The sequence below is a fragment of the Octopus sinensis genome, linkage group LG2 (assembly GCF_006345805.1).
Source record: "Octopus sinensis linkage group LG2, ASM634580v1, whole genome shotgun sequence".
NCBI lineage: Eukaryota > Metazoa > Mollusca > Cephalopoda > Octopoda > Octopodidae > Octopus > Octopus sinensis.
In genome coordinates this window covers 90837272-90856422 of record NC_042998.1, presented here as the reverse complement: position 1 = coordinate 90856422, position 19151 = coordinate 90837272, and the positions used below count along the sequence as shown (strand labels likewise).

Sequence of the window (19151 nt, the reverse complement as noted above, 5' to 3'; positions counted from 1 at the left end):
ATGTGCCAGTTACATGATAACAGCATCAGCCATGACTACGATTTCACTTGGCTTGATTGGTCTTTTCAAGCACAGCATATCACCAAAGGTCTTGGTCACTAGTCATTGCCTTTGTATGGCCCAAAGCTCGAAGATCATGCTTCACCTCCTCGTTCTATGTCTTCCTGGGTACATTCTGTCAGACATGCACACTGACATTGCACATCCAGGGAAGCATACTGGCTTCATTTCTTTCAAACCTACACATGTCCTCAGCTGTCAGAACTCATGTCTCACTGCTGTGTAGTATAGCTGTTTGCACACAGGCATCATGCAATCTGCCTTTCACTCTGAGAGAAAGGCCTTTGTTGCCAGCAGAGCCAGCAGCTCTCTGAACTTTGCCCAGCCTAATCTTATTTTCACAGCTACACTTTTGGAGTATCCACTTCTGCTATTAACTTGGTCACCTAGATAATGGAAACTATCTACTACCTCTAGCTTACTCCACTGGCAGTTGATAGAATCTATTTTCTGTATATTTTTGGTGTTTATTGTACCTGTGCATCTTCCACGCACAAAAGCTATTTTCCTTGTTAACTTAACTCTGATATTGCTGCACCTCTTATGTGTCCATAGCTTACACTGGGTGTGGAGTTTCTACCTCTGTCTTCTCTACAGATCAAGCAGGGCCATCTACCTGAAGCGATTTGTGATTTGTCTGCCTTCCTAATAACTAAGACATTCTAGACATTGCTTCCCTACCAGAAACGTCTTCTCTAGTTCTGGTAGTGGCTCAGCTCTAAGAACAAGGTCATCAGCATAGAGGAGCTCCTAGGGGTAACCTGTCTTAAATTCCTCTGTTATTGTTTGGAGGGTTATGATGAACAAAAAGGGGGCTGAGGACTGATCCTTGGTGAACCCCTATTTATACTCTGAATTCTTCGCTGTACTTGTTGCCAACCTACACCTTACTGGTAATCTCCCTGTACATGGCTTGTACAGCTCTCACTGACTGCATGTCTATCCCTAGTTTCCACACTGACTACCAGGTAAGGGATCAGGGAATCCTGTCAAAGCTTTCTCCAAGTCAACAAATGCCTAGTACAGAGGTTTATCTTTGGCTATGTATTTCTCCTGTAGCTGCATTACCAGAAATATATCATCAGTGGTGCTTCTCCTTGGCACAAAACCAAACTACATCTCATCTAGACTGACTATCTCCCTAATTAGTTGGGCTATGACCCACTCCCTAACTTTCATCACCTGATCCAACAATTTGATACCTTTGTAATTATTTCTATCTAAGGCATCACCTTTACTTTTGTATCAGTTGACTATGGTTCTGCTACACCAGTCATTGGGTATCACTCCTTCATGAACCTACTGATTTACAATACAGGTAACTATACCATAACCCACACCACCAGATATTTTAAGCATCTCAGTAGGAATTTCTGATGGACCTGGTGCTTTCCCTGTCTTCATATCCTTACTTGCTTTATCTACCAAGCTACTGTTGATTTGGATTGCTGATCAACATATGGCAGACTCACCTCCTCTCATTCATTCCTTGCGTTCAGCAGTCTCACATAATGGCATTTCCAAGCCTCTTTCTTTGCAGAATCAGTAAATGCAAATGCATCATCATCCATGTGGACACATTTTTCTCCTATGACATCACAATTTTCTCTCACACACTGTCTTGCAATCCAAAACACTTCAGGTCTTTGATCCTCATGTCGCTGAACATAGGCAAAGTTCTTCTATTCTGTTTCTCCCTTGGCTAGATATCCTAGCTTCCTGTCAGGCTATCTGATACAATTTCCTGCTACTGCAACTTTTACAGGCCTGTTTCATTGCTCTAATGACCCTGTCTACAGCATTGTTCCACTGCCATGTCACCCTAGGTCTGGATGGGACTTTGCACCAGACACAGATTTGGTATGTGGCACTCAGCAAGCTGTCCCACAGGAATTCCAAGTTGCCCTCTATGTTACATGTTTGGATCTCCTTCCTCTCATCAAATTTCTCAATTAGGGTGCCCTTAAATCTCTGACCATATGAAGGATCCGTAAGCTTCCAAATCCTTCTTCTCCAGATTGGTCTGTTTCTTGGCATCCTTCTGGCCTGGAGTCTAAAGTCACTAATGATTAGTCTATGTTGGTGGGTACATTCTTCACCAGGGAGGGTCTTTGTATTTCAGAGCAGCTATGCATCCTGCTATCTGGTGAGAATGTAACCAATCTGGCTAGCACAGTCACCTGATTGGTAGGTTATCAGGTGGTTGGTTGGCTTCTTGAAGTTGGTGTTGCAGATCAATAGGTTATTTGTACCACAGAACTCCAGTAGCCTTGTTCCCTCTTTGTTTCAGGAACCAATTCCATGGCCCCCATGTACAACATGGAAGATATTAGGCTGCCATCCAACATGCCCATTGAAATCCCCAGACACAAAGATGATATCATTGTCAGTCGTCTTTGAGGTAGCCTGCAGAAGAATATCATAAAAGTGGTCCTTCTGTTCTTTTGTTAGGCCACTTGTAGGGCAAAGGCAGAGATAATTGTCGCTATACTATTCTGCAAGACTAGCCTGGACTTACTCTATTGCACATTCTGATTAGCTCTATGACCTTATTCACCCATTTCTCTGCAAGAAGTATGCCCATACCACCTACCCCGTCACTGTTACCTTCCCAGAAGATTTTATACTCATGTGTCTTGCCTGTGAGGAACCTGGCAGAAACTCCTCTCCACCTTACCCCTTGGATGCAACATACATCAACATGCCTCCGTTCAAGCATCTCAACAATCTATATATATATATATATATATATATATATATATATATATACAATGAACCTCTTTGACTTTCCATCTACTAAATCCACTAACAAGGTATTAGTTGACCTGGGGCTATGGCAGAAGACATTTATCATGTTCACTCTGGTACTTATTTTAATTGGCCCTCAAGGGCAAAAAGGCAAAGTCTATCTTAGCAGTGTTTGACCTCAGAATATTAAGGGACATTCATAAATACCATGAATTACTTCATCCATTGTCTGAAATTTTGTTGAGTAGATAAGTAGCTCATGGTAGTATGGGATTTTTATTTGCATAAGCAATGTCTGGATTGAGATATAGTATTGCATTAAATTGTTATGTTTAATGTTTATACTTGAGTCAGTCACTTAATGTTTATAGAATCTGACCTTGCTTCCTTGGAAAGGGGAAAACATTGATCTTCTACTTGACTATAGTAAAGAAGGTTTGCATTAGTCATGCTCTTTCTGTATTAGTAACACTCTTGTTGCTTTAAAAAGATTTAGTAATTCTCTCTCTTCTCTCAAAATAACATTTCAGGACTATTGAAATGTTACATGTTTGTTCTGTTTTATAAGTAGATATTTGTAAAAACTTGCAGGCCAAATAATATTTGCTATTTCTGGATCAGATTCGCTTTCAGTTTCTAAATTAAAAGCTCAGAAAACAAGAAAAACTCAAGGTTTGCCAATATATATAATATACTGGATTGAAGCCAATCACTTGTGCCCCCTTCTCTTACAGAAATCAGCCTTTTGTTTAAGAAAGTAATTAGCTTTGAGTAGTTTGTCTGCAAATATAAAGTGAAAATGTACACTTCCTCTGAGAAATAGGTATAAATTTATTAAGTGTAGCTTCATATCATCACATTTAACATTATTAGTATTATATATATATATAATATATATATATATATATATATATATATATATATATATATTATAGATGATATTCAGAGAAATTTGACTGCCATATTAATAAGTCAAATGACCATATAGAAACTCCTACTAGATTTTAGTAATATTAAAGCTAAACATTCAACTAGTTCAAATAGTGTTACAGTGGATGTATGATTAATTGAAGAATTACTTTGACATACCTCTTGTTACTAATTCAGCACCAGTGTGTATGAACAAACAAGCAAGTGATGTTTTATGTTGATACATCAGTTTGCTTCTAACATTAACTATATTACTTTAATCTATTTGGCCAGTTGCCAGAGTTGTTGACCTTACTGAAAGAAGTGACACCTTGTAAGCCTGTATTTTAAACATGTCTAAAGTTGTTTAGAGGAAGTTGATTTAACATTTACTTCTTATTTAGAAGGTCCAGATCAGCTCCAGTATGGTGTACTTTATTCAGTTAATAAAATATTTGATTGTGATAGAGACTGGTATGTGTGATGAGAAATTTGCCTCTCAGCCACTTAGTTTTGAGCTCTGTCCCACTGTGTGGCACCTTGGATAAATGTCTTCTGCTATAGTCCCAGGCCAACCAAAGACTTGTGAGTGGATTTAGTAAATGGAAACTGAAAGAAACTCATATGTATATATGTGCAGGTGTATGTCACTGTTTCTTTCCCTTGACATCACATGATAGTTTTAAAGAAATATTGTCATTATGTAAGTAGTGTCCTTTCCTCCCAATAAGTGTGAGGAAACTAGTCATGGTCTACATTGATAGAAATTATGCTGTGATGGCTGTAATTTGGTCAAGTTTATATACTATGGTGAGAAAAGGGTGCTAATATTTTAGGACCCAATATGCAGAGTCAGTTTTTAAATGACAGCACCTTCTTCTCTCCCTAAATCATACAAATTTGACTGACTGCATTGCATTAGAAACAGTATATTTTTAGAGAAGAGTTAATAATGTATTTACATCATTATTTTCTAAATGAAGCTAACCTTGTATTTCCAGTGGTCTAATTCATGGCTGGTGTTGTGTTATTGTCCTAAGGTACATCTTGGAATAATTTCTGCTCTGCAAGATAACTTTTTGAAAATTGTCTTTCCTTTTCATATACCAGTGTAAGCTACTAGATTTTTTATATTTGATCAGGAACAAATTGATCACATTTTCTATTCACTTCAGTTTATTTAATTTTATTAAACTAAACTCTCAAATTAGAGAGTACAACTGGAACACAATATTTAAAATAATTTCCTTAATGGTGGACTGAGAGACTTGTTAGAGCTGTGAACAAAATGAATTGCAGCATTTGTTCTGGCATTTTATGTTCTGATTTCAAATTCGAGTAAGTTCTGCTTTGCTTGTCATCCCTCTTAGGCCAAGGAAATATAGTATCAGTTAAGTACTGGAATCAATGGTATTGACTACTACTCCCCCACCAAAAAAACCAAAACCCCAAAAAACAAAAAAAAACAAAAACAAAAAAAACACAAATATTTTTAGCCTTCTATCTAAATTAGAATCTGTTATTAATTGGGTGATGATTTGGCAGAGTCATTTGAGCATCAAAGAAAATACCTTTGACATTTGTTTTAGTTCTTTATATTCTGAGTTCAAATCCTGCCAATGTCATCTTTGCCGTTCATCCCTCCAGTGTTGATTAAATAAAGTACCGGGGTTGACTTAATCAAGTAACTTTCTCTCTCTAAATTTCAGGTTTTGTGTTTATTTTAGAAATAATTATTATAAAATAGCATTGGACTATTTTTAATGTAAGATATTTTTCATAACAATTACCAGTTTTATACTTTTACTAATTTAAAACATAGTCACTGCTTAAGTATAATTTTTGTAATATTGTAAAGTCTAATTTTTAATTTTATCTATTATGTATTTCTTTTTTTTTTTCTTTATTTCACAGGCTTGACAGTCTGTTTTACTGCATATCTTTGACTTGGTCAACAAGAACAATTTTGGTTGGAGCACTTGTGAAGAACCAACCATGTCATTAGCAGTGCAGCTTGAAGAGTTGGCATGGCAGTTGAAGAAAGAAAGACTCTTTATCAATTCAGAAAGAGAACAGATGCAAAAAATATATGAAGATGTTAAAAAAGTTGCAGAAGCTTTGTATCATGTTTCCTGGATCATGAGACAACAACGTACTAACTTAGAGATGCTAGTTACCACTATACATGGAATAGTACAGTCAGGGTTTTGTGCAAAAGCCAAGCAGCTCGAATCTATCAATTTCATTGATAGCTACAAGCAGCTTGGTTACCATGACATCAAATTTGCAGACCTTTTGAAATATTTACGAGATAACCCAAAATTAGTTGCTCAGCTGATCAGCTGTGGAGAGAAAAGGGGCATTGAAGGATCACAGAAGGTTGTTGGTATTGTCTTGCCATCTCTCTATGGTAATTGTGTGATGCTGGAAGATGAATATTTGGCCTTGCAACTGTTGTATACTCTTGCTGAAAATCAGCTAACTTATGATGATAATCCACGCCGACTGATTCGTAAAGGGTCTTGTGCTTTTAGCAAACTTTTCAAGAACTTTTTTGATTCTTTATTTTCTTCCAAACTGTTCCTGACAGCAGCTTTACATGATCCTGTCATGAAGCTTCTGATGGAAGATGAATGGTTTTATGATATTGATCCCGATAAAGCACTTGTACGTTTTACTCCCTCTGAAAGGATGCGACGCTTTGGGGAACAAGGGTCAACAGAATGGAAAGCTAATTTACAAAACTATCGTAATTTCATTGTCGATAAGCTAGTGACCTTATCGAATCGGTTCATTTCTGCAATCAAGAACAATATGTATTGTTTTCCAATAAGTCTCTCATGGCTAGTCTCACAGATTTATCAACTTTTATCAAAATCTGGCAAACATTCAGCTGCTGAAGTTCGAGCAGTTTGTGCAGATTTAGTCTTTGCTTTATTTATATGTCCTGCTATCTGGGATCCAGCACCTTACGGCATCATGTCTGATGTCCCAATAAGTCATATTGCCCGTCATAACCTCATGCAGATTGCACAGATCATCCAAGTGCTTGCCTTTTCACAAACAGATGATATTCCTCCAAAATTCAGTGATCTTTATGACAAATTTGACAAGGTAAGATTCTGTTTATATATTTTTTTTCCTTTGTTTATGTTATAATTCTATCAACTTTAGTATATCTTCTTAAAATTGTTCTTCATAATTCATGTTTTATGTACATGAATGCCCAAATATGACTTTTGGTGTTGTGATAATCTTTCATGTTAATCACTTATTTATGTATACTTCACACTTTTTCCTCAAATATTTAAACTTAAAATTAGGGGTGCACAATACACATAAGAACAAAATGTTACCTAATTTTTCCTAATCCCAAGTAAGTAGCCATATTTGGATAGTGTGGCCAGAAATAATTTAAACCAATTCATAACAGAGTTTAAATCATTATAATAATGTTACAGTTTTCTATGATCATATACTAAATGTTCATGACATCTCATAAATATGCTCATGTCAGGTTGCATCAATTGAAGTTGTTTCCTATTGTGTTTACTAACACTTTTGAAGTTACACCTAAGTAATATGTAAAGCCAAAATGAAACTGGCAAAATGGCTAAATATATTTAGTTTCTGTTTATTTGCTACTATGTACCTTATTTCATGTACATACTTGGCCACAAGAGCCTATACTTTTAAAAATTTTATATGTATTGCTATAACCAAGAAAACACAAGGGTGTTTCATTCAGTTCATAACTGTGTGGTTAAGAAGTTTGCAGCTTGCTGTGCACATTCAAAGACATGTGAAACAAGAGATCCCTTATTTGATAAACAGGTAAGGCATCCTGCTGTAAAACAATAGCCTCATAACGAAGCGTTAGTGTGAAGCCATGTTTAGGTATGAGCAGAATTTAGGCTAGTTGAAATATGTTGACTGGATTAGATATAAAGCTATGATTTTAAGTTTGTTTAGAGTTGCCTCTCTTAGGTTGCCTCTCTTTGACAAGAGTCTAAGAACTCAAAACCTTGATGTCTGCGATTCCTAATAGATGGCGACACTGAACAAACCAGGTGTTTTCACGTCTTTTTACCATAAGAGATTTTTTTCTCCATGGTAACTGCAGTGTATTTGCCCTTTAGCAGTTGAAATATGTGACAAACATATTTCAAATAGCCTAAATTCTGTTTATAACCTGATAATATATTTGTCTAATCTATGCTAGCATGAAAAAGTAGACATAAAATGAATGAGCAAATTAATGCTATGCAGTAGATATTGTTTAATATAATGTTAATTATCTCATAAAAAAAAGGCTTGAGTTGTTCAATTTGACCATGTCATCCATCATTGTTTCAGTATTTTGGGACATCAGTAGAACAACACCTAATGTACATGCAGAGCTGGTTTGTTTTGCTGGCCAGCCAACCTATGTATAACCATGTTGGAGTATCCATAGGAGTGTATTACCAATGAATTGTTACTTAGCTCTCCAACCAGTCTCATCTCTCTCTCTCTCTCTCTCTCCAATAACATCATTGATTGCAAGAAGATTGCCATGCATACTTTGGTACTATGTTTTTCCAGGAAATATTCAGAATCACCTGTAGCATATAGGTATAAGCACCATCAAACCTTGCTACTAATTGTTTGGTGATTATCAAAGCAGTGGACACGGATTCCAGTGGCTCAGAAGAAGCTTATTTTATGGGCTGTTAATAACTTCCAGATGACAATAATTCCATCAAGAACAAATTTTACATCAATATTTTTGTGAACGTGATATAACTTTCTTAGGATACAAAGGAACCTATAAAATTAATATGATTTAATTGTACTAATTGAGCATCTCTTGATTGCAGCAGATGTATTCAGTCTTTGAGTCATAAAGGTAAATGTTTGCTAGTTTTTCAAGATCATAAAGAACAGTGGTAGTTTTTGAGATGATGTCTACTAATAGAATATTATCATCAGTATAATTTGTTATTATTTTGGCTGGGTGATGATAAGTGAATTTTTACTTTTGTTAGAGATGAACAAAATTCATTTCTAACAAATGTTAAAATTCTTTTATATGCATAAATGCAGTCATGGCTATGTGGTTAAGAAGCTTACTTTGCTTTGCAACCATGAGGTTTCAGGTTCAGTCCCACTGCACAGCACCTTTAGCAAATCTCTTCTGTTATAGCACCAAGCCAACCAATGCTTTGTGAGTAAATTTGGTAGATGGAAACTGAGTGGAAACTTATTGTGTGTGCATGTTTGTGCTCCTTACCTGCCCTGACTTGGCAGTCGGTATTGGTTTGTTTACTTCTGTGTCACTTAGCAGTTTTGCAAAACAAGACTGACAGAATAAGTAACAGGTTTAAAGAAGTAAATACTGGGGGTGATTTGTTTCAATAAACCCTTCAAAATAGTGCCCCTGCATAGCTACTGTCCAATGACTGAAACAAATAAAGATTAAAGATACAATTTATATGAAAAATAGTTTCATTTGTTAAATAATACAAATTGCATATATCTTAATATATTGGCTGTCTGCTTATGCCTGGCATGCTTTGTTTTTCTTGTAGCAAGTTATTGGAACAAGTATATGTTCATGTAGAAACATATATACATAAACTATGTATTTAGCAGTACATAAACAGAAACTAAATACTGTTTTGTTTTACATTTTACTTCTCAATTGTTTCAATGTGTAAGTAAAGTAGGAAACCACTCCAATCATTGTCCAACTAAATACAACAAAATTTGTTCATAATTGTTGATGTGAAGTAATCAGAAAATAAAATTGACATTGGCAACAATAAAACAGCGAGTTTGTGTTTTCATCTAGACAGGAATTCATACTATAAATAAGTACTATTTACAGACGCTATCAACATGATTTATGTCTTACAAAATTACATATGAATCATTGAATGTGTTTCTGTAAAATACTTTTACATTTTGTAAATTTTTAATGTTGTGTTTCAATTCTTTAAGATCCTTATTAAAATAAAATTATTTAAAATTGAAAAAGTTTTCCAGACCATAAATGTCTAATGTTCAAAATGTAAGATTTAAAAAAAATATGCATAATAAAGAGAAAAAAATTCATGACCATGTGTACATCACTGTACTGAATAGTAAATTAAGTATACACTTAAGATATCATTACTATCACAATCAAATTAATTGTTGTGTATACTTCATTGTAGATGCACTTTTCCAGCATAATTCAGTGAAGTTTATCACTTTCAAATTTTCTTTTTGTATTGTTTAGCATGTGTGAACTTTCTCATTGTATTTTTCAGACAACTATTATAATAAATCTGACTAGACATTATTTTCTATACATCATAGTACTGGAGAAATGTCTGTGTGAGGGATATTTTCACTAGACTTCATTGCTGGTAATTTGTGGGGATTTATACTCAAGTGTAAATTATACATGAATAAATACAATATATTTTATTGTTTTTTATAGTCTTTTGTGGCAGCAGATTTCTCTGTGAAGTGTCTTGAAGTTTTAGGAACTCTTGTTTATTAGGTGATACTTTAAAAATTAACTTTCTGTAAAATGTGATATATACACAGCTGTAAAATCTCAAGAGAAATATGCAGTGCCCACTCAGTTTCCTCGATTAGTTATCAACAGTCCCCCACACCACCCCTTAAAGAAACAAACAAAAATCATTTTAATTTTACTGAGCCTCTTTGTTTCAAACTCAGTAGGTTGTTATAGATTTTGACAAGAGAATAAATGTTCTTACACTAGTGTATGTTGAGGAAAGAAATAATTTGGTAAACTTAAATCTGTTTCTTGAATGTTTATTTTCCTTTTTCTTTTGATAGTCATTATAATATTCATTTGTTTTTGTTAATAAAAAATTTTTTGATAGTAAAAAGTAATGCTTACTGCATAGTCTTCAAATTTGTTTGAATGTTGTATGTCGGCGGCAGTGGAGGAGGAGGAGGAGATATTTGCGAAGTGTTGTATTACTCTTGAATACTGTCCTGATGTCATATGGGCCGCATATCTTTTATATCTTTTCGGAGAGGAAGATACGAAAACTAAAAGAAGCAGCACATATATTAGGACACAACAACCTCCTAAGCAGACCGAGTGCAGATATGAGTAGCATATGGGAACCACTATCAAGGAAGGATGGGGGAGATATTAGATTTATAAGCCCTAAAATTCACAGCATAATTGCCTATGGGCATGTGGTATAGTGGTTAAGAGTGCGGGCTACTAATTCCAAGTTCGATTCCAGGCAGTGACCTGAATAATAATGATAATAACAACATTAAAAAGTACCTTAGGAATGAGAACCCAGGTTCAAAATTTCCCCCAAGACACCTGAAGAAGACTGGAGGGTATATCAGCCGAAGCGTTTTGTTAACAACAAACAAGATGAGGACAAATATCTGTCACATGTAAATAATGAAAATAATTGCCTGATAGTGTAATAAAATCATAAATAATATATAAAAGTAATTAACTAAATGATACGTTTTTTAATCTGATAATTTTTTTGTAATAGTATTTAATGATACACAGTTCTATTTAAAATCAAAAGCAAGCATGCTAATTTAAGTTATTTTTTTTCAATTTTTTAACTATTAAAAAACTCTCATGATTTTGAAAACTTTGGTGGCGAAACATTTACTGCAGAAGACTTGTGAGATTGATAGAAATAAAAGTTAGCATGATTCATTTGATATGTTATGTTAGCCTCTATAAAAAGTAAAGGAGAAGTGAAAGAGAGAGTTACTGTGATAGATGCAGGAGTGGCAGCTGTAGTACTGTGGACATGTGATATAAATCTAAGTACTGTGTAAAAAAGTACCACTCACTGTTTGTATAGCATACCTCTTGAGGTGGAAGAGGTGATGAGGTCAGGCTTTGGGACAATATGTCTTACAGATAAAATGGAAAAGAAAACCAAATGGTAATATCATCATCATCATTTAACATCCGTTTTCCATGCTGGCATGAGTTGGATGGTTTGATTGAAAACTGGTAAGCTGGGGAACTGCACCAGGTTCCAGTGTGATGTGGTATGGTTTCTACAGCTGGATGCCCTTCATAATTCCAACCGCTCCAAAAGTGTAGTGGGTGCTTTCTACGTGCCACTGGTATGGGTGCTTTCTACATGCCACTGTATGGGTGCCAGTTTCACTACACTGGCATCAGCCACGACTACAATCTCACTTGGTTTGACAGGTCTTCTCAAGCACAATATATTGCCAAACGTCTCCATCACTTGTCACTGCCTCCATGCGGCCCAACATTCAAACGGTGTTTTTTATGTGCCACCAGCACAGGTGCCAGTTATGTGACCCTGGCATCAGCCATAACTATGATTTCCCTTGGTTTGATGGGTTTTCTCAAGCACGGTATATTGCCAAAGGTCTTGGTCACTTGTTATTGCCCCCATGAGGCCCAACATTCGAAAAGATCATGCTTCACCACCTTGTCCCATGTCTTCTTGGGATGAATACATGGGACAAGGTAGTGAAGCATGATCTTTGAATGTTGGGCCTCATGGGGGCAATGACAAGTGACGGAAACCTTTGGCAATATACTCTGCTTGAAAAGACCCATCAAGCGAAATGAAATGGTTGTCATGACTGATGCCTGTGTCATTAATATGCATGTGTGTTTAAAATAGCTCAAAACTTCAGTTTAAGGCTCATTTGCAGAATTACACAAAAAATTAGATTTGGATATTTAAAGAGAGAATTAATTTGTAAGACTTACTTAGCTTTGCTTGTAAATTTGACTTATACACACATTAAGACTATCAGATTCTCTAATACAATAGTGTATTGAACACATTTCTATTTTTCTAACAGTTAATCCACACGCACGCGTACACACACACACACATATGTATTTATGTTTATCATCTTCATCATCATAGTTACCATTTAAATATCTATCTCCCATCTTAGATTTGTCAATGGTCTGAGTCAGTCTTTACTCAGTTACTGCCATCTTATACCTATTTGAGGTTGGGCATCTTGGTCAAGTGTCTTCTACTATAGCCCTGGGTTGACTAAAGCTTGAGTAGTGAGTACTGGATGCTTTTTTTATGGTACCAGCTCCTGTACAGTCACTAAATAACTTGAAAAACAAGATCTCTTGACAGAATGGTGTTACAATATTGAGGGAGGTGAATTTGTGCTAAGTGTTGAGAGACTAAAATATAATAGAAGGAAAGGAACAGGTGCCTTGCAGTGTAGGAGATGTATGGCTACTCGAACAAGAAAAGGAGAAAGGATGTTGGAAATGAGGTGTCAGTGCATAGCCCAAAGGTACAAGAAGATGGATAAAGGGTGAATAGGGACAGAGAATTGAGGATGACTAGGAAGGTAATGTTTGCAAAAAGGTGAAAGGAGAGTAAATGGATAAAAATGGCAATAAAGGTGAATGGTAAACATGGACGGAGATGTGGTCAGTGGTGGATCTCAATTTGGGGAAAGCAGCAGAAAGTAAGAGTGGGTCAGGGGAGAGGAGGTGGTAATTCATAAAGGGTGGTGGTAAGGGAGAGCAATGATAAAATAAAACTGTAGTTAGATGAGAAATAGTGTGATGATGAGTAGTGTGGAGGAGAGAGAAGTACACACACACACACACACACATTCTAGTTTGCTAACCCACTTCTTTAATAGCTTTTCACACTTTTCAATAGCAACTAATCCAACTAATCAAGTTTCAACTTCAAATGACATTTTATGGTTTTTGAACTTACAATTACAAATTACTTTCATTCTTTTTCTTTTTTCCTTTCTCTCCTCTCTTTTCAAAATCTTAAAAATTAGTTTACTATCAATTATGTGGATGCACAATATAAAATTACTGATACCTTCTTTTATCCACTGTGTTTGAGCAGGGTTTGGGATAAACATTTAGAGACATTTTATGCAACCCACTAATGACTCTGCCAATTTGCTACCCTGATGGTGATGATGATCTCTCTCTCTCTCTCTCTCTCTCTCTCTACTTGCTATGTCTGGAGGAAGTAGCTGTGCATATGGCCTTTGCAGGCCCTCTGAGATCAGTGACATTTATATTCTGCTTGAAGTGTTGCAAGTCATTAACTGCAGTCAAGAGATTTGCAATGGTAGAATACCATCATTCTGGGCTCATAATATTGGGTCTGCAAAATTGAACATAAAATGCAGGATTGGAGAAAGAGGGATTAGTGAATCAAGAGAATCTGAATGGAAGTGACATGAGACAAGCCTGCTCTGAGGAACAGAAGCCATTGTAGTATCAGTAGAAAAAGAGAGTAGATGGCATCTCTATTGACCAGAGGTTGTCATGTATCTGTTGTACCTCTATGTCATTCAGCTGAATGGCTTTCTCTAGACACAGCCTAGGATATCTCAAGCTGCAGTAACAAGAGTACTTTTCTATAAGTGGAAGCATTACTATATTGTGAATCATGCTTAAGATTTGTTGGAGGCTAAAGTTTTTTCTACTCTGAAGAAAAGGGCTAGTTTGGTGTCTGGGCCATTTAAAGATGTGTATTGACTATAAAGGATCTCCAGTAATAGTGGTGACTAGCATTTAGAATGATCATGTAAGCTCTAAATGCGTGTCACTCATCTTTTAGTGGGGTAAGGTGTAATCATTTTTAATTGATATGAACAATACTTTTCATTTTTGAGTTGTTGAAAGAGATATGATAGGTATTACACTGGATGCATTTGAGGTTCATTTATGGAATCATGCAGGTTTAACATGAGGTTGTTTGATTGCTTGGAGATGACACTGTTACTGTTAGTTTACAAATAAAGATTTTTAGTTTGAATCTATTCTGAGGTTATGTTTACATCCAATAGTCAGTTATCTGAATATAATGGAGGTTCAAAGCATTTGAAATATAGTGTAGATATAAATATTATAAAAACTGTAAAGGGGAAGTTAAGTCTTAGTTATCTTATTGACTGTAAACCCATCTTGGACATTTAGTATTTAGTTAGCTGTTATACGTGCTTTTTTTAAATGATCTTTTCTAAGAAATATTTGTATTGTTTTAAAGCTTACCTAAGGTGATATATTTTTTCCTGCATTTTTAATGAAAAATAAACACTAAGAACATTACTATACAATTTGAATATTAAAACAAAACAAATTTTTCCTTTATGTTGATTATTCTAAATTTATAGAAATTTGTTTACATAAAAAAAAGATTGATATTTTCTTGTTTTTTTTTTATTTTTCTACACATAAATTATTTGATATTTATTAAGCAGAATACTTTTAATGAATGATTGTTGAAATTATCTTATTACAATTTTTTAGGGCTGTTTATCTGGACTTATTGATATTATGTTGGAAGGTGTAGGACCTGATGCTCCCTCTGTACCTAGCAACCACCCACAGAATATAGAACGTTCATCAGCCTTAATTACATTGACTCAGCTGAACACCTTGGTAAGAATTTTCTTTACTTCTTTATCTTTTCTCAACACCTTAAAAATGTTTCAACTACAAATTAAGAACAAAACATCTTGAAAATGTTTGAATTGAAAGAGATTGAAAAAAAAAGTAAACTTAATACTTAATTTAAGTTTGTTTAATATGTCTGTATGGTAAATTTAGTTAGGAAGTTATCTGGAAAACAGGTAAAGGTTGGTTAGCATTGGCAAGAGCATCCAGTCAAGAAAAATCTACCTCAGCAAGTTATGTCTAACCCATACTGACATAGTAAAACAGATGTAAAACGATGATGATGTATATGAGCTAATTGTTATATTTACAATATTACTGGTATAGTAAATTGGAAGTAAATCAAATTTTAGAGAATGTCATTTCAACAATTAAATGACGTGAGCAATTACAAAGTGCGGCAATAGAGAAATTAGACTGGCTCATGAGGGAAAAATATATTCATGTTAATTGACATATCTTTAAATTTTTTAAAATTTTATAAGTAGGTAATAGAATAGTGTAACTTTCATGCCTTTTTCAATTCTTTGACACTACCTTGAAAGGTTTAGTCTACTAATTTACTTATCTTTTAAAGTCTCGTACTTATTCTATTCATCACTTTTTGGCAACTTGCTAAGTTATAGAGACATACACAAATCAACACCAGTTGTTGAGCTATGAGATACAATCATATATGAGATATATGTATGTATGTATATATATATTATATATGTGTGTGTGTGTATGTATGTGTGTATATATGTATGTGTGTGTATACACACACACACACACATATATATTTATATATGTATGTATATATATATGTGTATATCTGCATGTCACCCTCCTCACCGGCACCCATCATCGACTCTATCATATCACCGACTCCTTCGCCTGCACTTCTACCAATGTCATCTCCTGCTCTCTCTGCCCTTCTCTATACATTGGGCAAACTGGACGCTACTTGGCTGACCAGTTTGCGAAACACCTCTGAGACATCCAACTCGGCAATGACACCCCGGTCTCTTGCCATTTACACTTTACTGGTCACTCTTTGCAACAACTGTCTGTGTTTGGATTGTCCTTGCACAGGGGCCATCCGGACTCCTGTTTGCACCATGAATAGGGATTAATCTTCTCTCTTTGCTCCTTTGCGCCACATGGTCTCATCTCTCCTCTCTCTTTATCTAACCTCCTCCCCTCTCCTCTCTCCCTCACATCTACTTCCTCCCACCCATCTCTCCTCTCTTGCTCTGACTCCTACTTCTCTTCACTCCTACTCTCTCTCTTCTCTTCACTCCTACCCACCTACTCCCTTCCCCTCTCCCTCCATCGGCACCCCTCCCTCGTAACCCCACCCTTATTCAATCCAACCCCACCTTCCCTATTTTTCCCATCCCATCCCTTACACCCACTCCCACATACCCCACCTCTACCCCCACCCCAGTCTACCCACACCCCTCTCCTGCTTTCCCAGTTCTCGCCTCCCCCACATCCCAACACCATCACACCACACCACACAACACCACACCACACAACACCACATCACATTACACCACCACGCACACACTTGCACTGACCACTTCCGAGCCCCACATCCACACACCTACACATACACACACGGACATGTCAAGGTCACCAGCCCTCTTCCTCACGTACATATATGCTCTCTAATACACACGCATGCACACTTTCTTTATGGGTTCACCACTATTTTATTATCTCCCCTTATTCCTAGCTTTCCTGTGTGACCTCTCTGTCTGGCATTTGCCATGATAGATCACTAGCCACTACACTTTCTTTATTTCTCTCCTTGTTTCTTTCTGTGTTCCTTTCTGTGGAAGAGCATAGGCTCAAAATGTTAAAGACTTCTTCACTTCCTGAGCATTAAACTAATACATCTGTTTGTTGTCTTTTGTTTTTTTGTGAATTCTCCCCCTATGTATGTATATATATATATAATATATATATATATATATATGTATATATATGTACGTATATATATGTAATATATATATGTACGTATATATATGTACGTATATGTATGTATGTATATATGTATATGTAGATATATATGTATATATATGTACGTATATATGTGTGTGTGTATATGTATATATATATATATGTGTTTGTGTGTATATATATATATATATATATGTCCCTTGCATAAAGGTGCTGGAAGAAAGAAGAGGGTTGTTCTCAGACTAGAGGCCAAGGACCAAAGAGATATAGAGCTGATTTGAGTTTGCTTATTTATAGCCTTCCTAACCAAACTAGGTCAGGCTAGTATGAGTATTTTCCTCAGTATGAGTTTTGATGCATGTATGATTTGTGAAAGGCTAAGAGGTCAGTTTACTCGCATAAATTTCCTTGTGCAACAGGCAAGAACAATATGCAGAAGATCTGTAGGAATATGTATAAATCCTTGTTTAGAAATTTGATAGCTATTTTCTACACTTATATATTGTCTTTTACTGTGGCCTCAAGCCAGCCAAAATCTTCTGCATGGATTTGCTAGATGGAAACTAAAAGAAGCCCATCATGTGTGTGTGTGTGTGTTTATGTACACTTGCATACATATGACATCAACTGGTTTCTGCACAGTTTCCATTTACCAAATTCGCTCATAACACATTGGTCAACCTGATACTAAAGCAGAAGTTATTTGCCTAAGATGCCATGTAGTGGGATTGAACCTGAAACCACATGGTTGCAAAGCAATCTTCTTAACCACATATCCATTCCTGTGCATTTTATATTCGAAAATACTTTTAAAATATTATCAAAATTAATATAAATCTTATATTTTGTAGATAGATTTATGTCCTAGTATTATTTTCGTATCATTGCATGACATGCATTTGTTTTTTTTTTGGGGGGGGGGTAGCAAGTTAGTCAGAGCAAGTTAGTCAGAGGAAGAAGGCCAGTGACCTTTGATGTGGTTGATGTTTAGCTTGAATATTTGCTTCAGGAAAATGTGGGCAGGGAGGGAATTTCAGGAGTGTTACTGCACTGAGGAGAAAGGACTGGGTGAAGTATTTAATGCAAGGTTTGGGGTTTGAGATAGAATGTAAGAAATGGGAGGAGGAAAGATGGTGGGTAGTGGTGGTGAGAGTTTATAGAGAATAATACTTCCAATGATGATGATAGGTACACGAGTTGAGTTGAGTTGACTAATGATTCCTCCTCTCCCTCTTCCTCAAATTGTTATGGTTAAAATTTGACACTTATTTTTTTATTATTTTAAATTAAATTAACATACCAATCTGTTTATGATTCCTAAATGTGAAGCAGATATTGTAGATTTGTTTCTGTTGTTTGTATACAGTGTAACAATTCTCTTAACTTTTGTCTATAGTGACATCAGTATCTACATACTTTATGTGTAAAAGAGGCGAGTTTTGGTGTAATGGAAGATGCTAAGTTTTGTGTGTATGTATTTATATATACACAAGATCTTAGACCCCACTTGGAGTAAGCATGCTGTCCAGCAGAGCAAATAAAATTCTTTTCTTCTTCTTCCCTCTACCTTCCCCTCTTTTTCTTTAGCACTCATTCCAAATACAAAAGCACACACACACACACTCTCTCTCTCTCTCACTTTCTCCTCATCCATCACCCTCTTGTACTGTCTTATATTCCTCCCCACCACTACGAAGTCAATACCACTATAAAATGGTCAAAACTTTTCACACAGGAACTTAGTTTGATTTGAAAACCCCACTAGAATAGGAGAAAGCGCTAATACATGATCTAAGTTATATGATGTATAAAAAATGTAATATACAAATAAATATCTATAAATATAAACCATCCGATTTTCTGAGTACCTCATTTCTTCTAATATATATATGTATGTATATATATATATATATAATATATATATATATATATTATATATATATATATACATACATATATATATATACATACATATATATATATACGTATATATGTATATATATTGATTGATTGATTGATTCTAGTTTCAGCTCACGAGCTG

The 19151-nt window shown here is 35.4% G+C and overlaps 1 protein-coding gene across 4 annotated transcripts in view; it reads left to right on the top strand.

The window, feature by feature from the left end:
* The window catches only part of LOC115229726 (GTPase-activating protein and VPS9 domain-containing protein 1), a 92779-nt gene that overhangs the window by 29447 nt on the left and 44181 nt on the right, over window positions 1-19151 (top strand). For all 4 annotated transcript variants that reach the window (XM_029800039.2, XM_029800044.2, XM_029800048.2 and 1 more), the window contains exons 2-3: window positions 5632-6831; window positions 15017-15148. In XM_029800039.2, coding sequence (XP_029655899.1) covers window positions 5713-6831; window positions 15017-15148 — 1251 coding nt within the window. In that variant the 5' untranslated portion in view covers window positions 5632-5712. The remainder of the gene's footprint in view (window positions 1-5631; window positions 6832-15016; window positions 15149-19151) is intronic.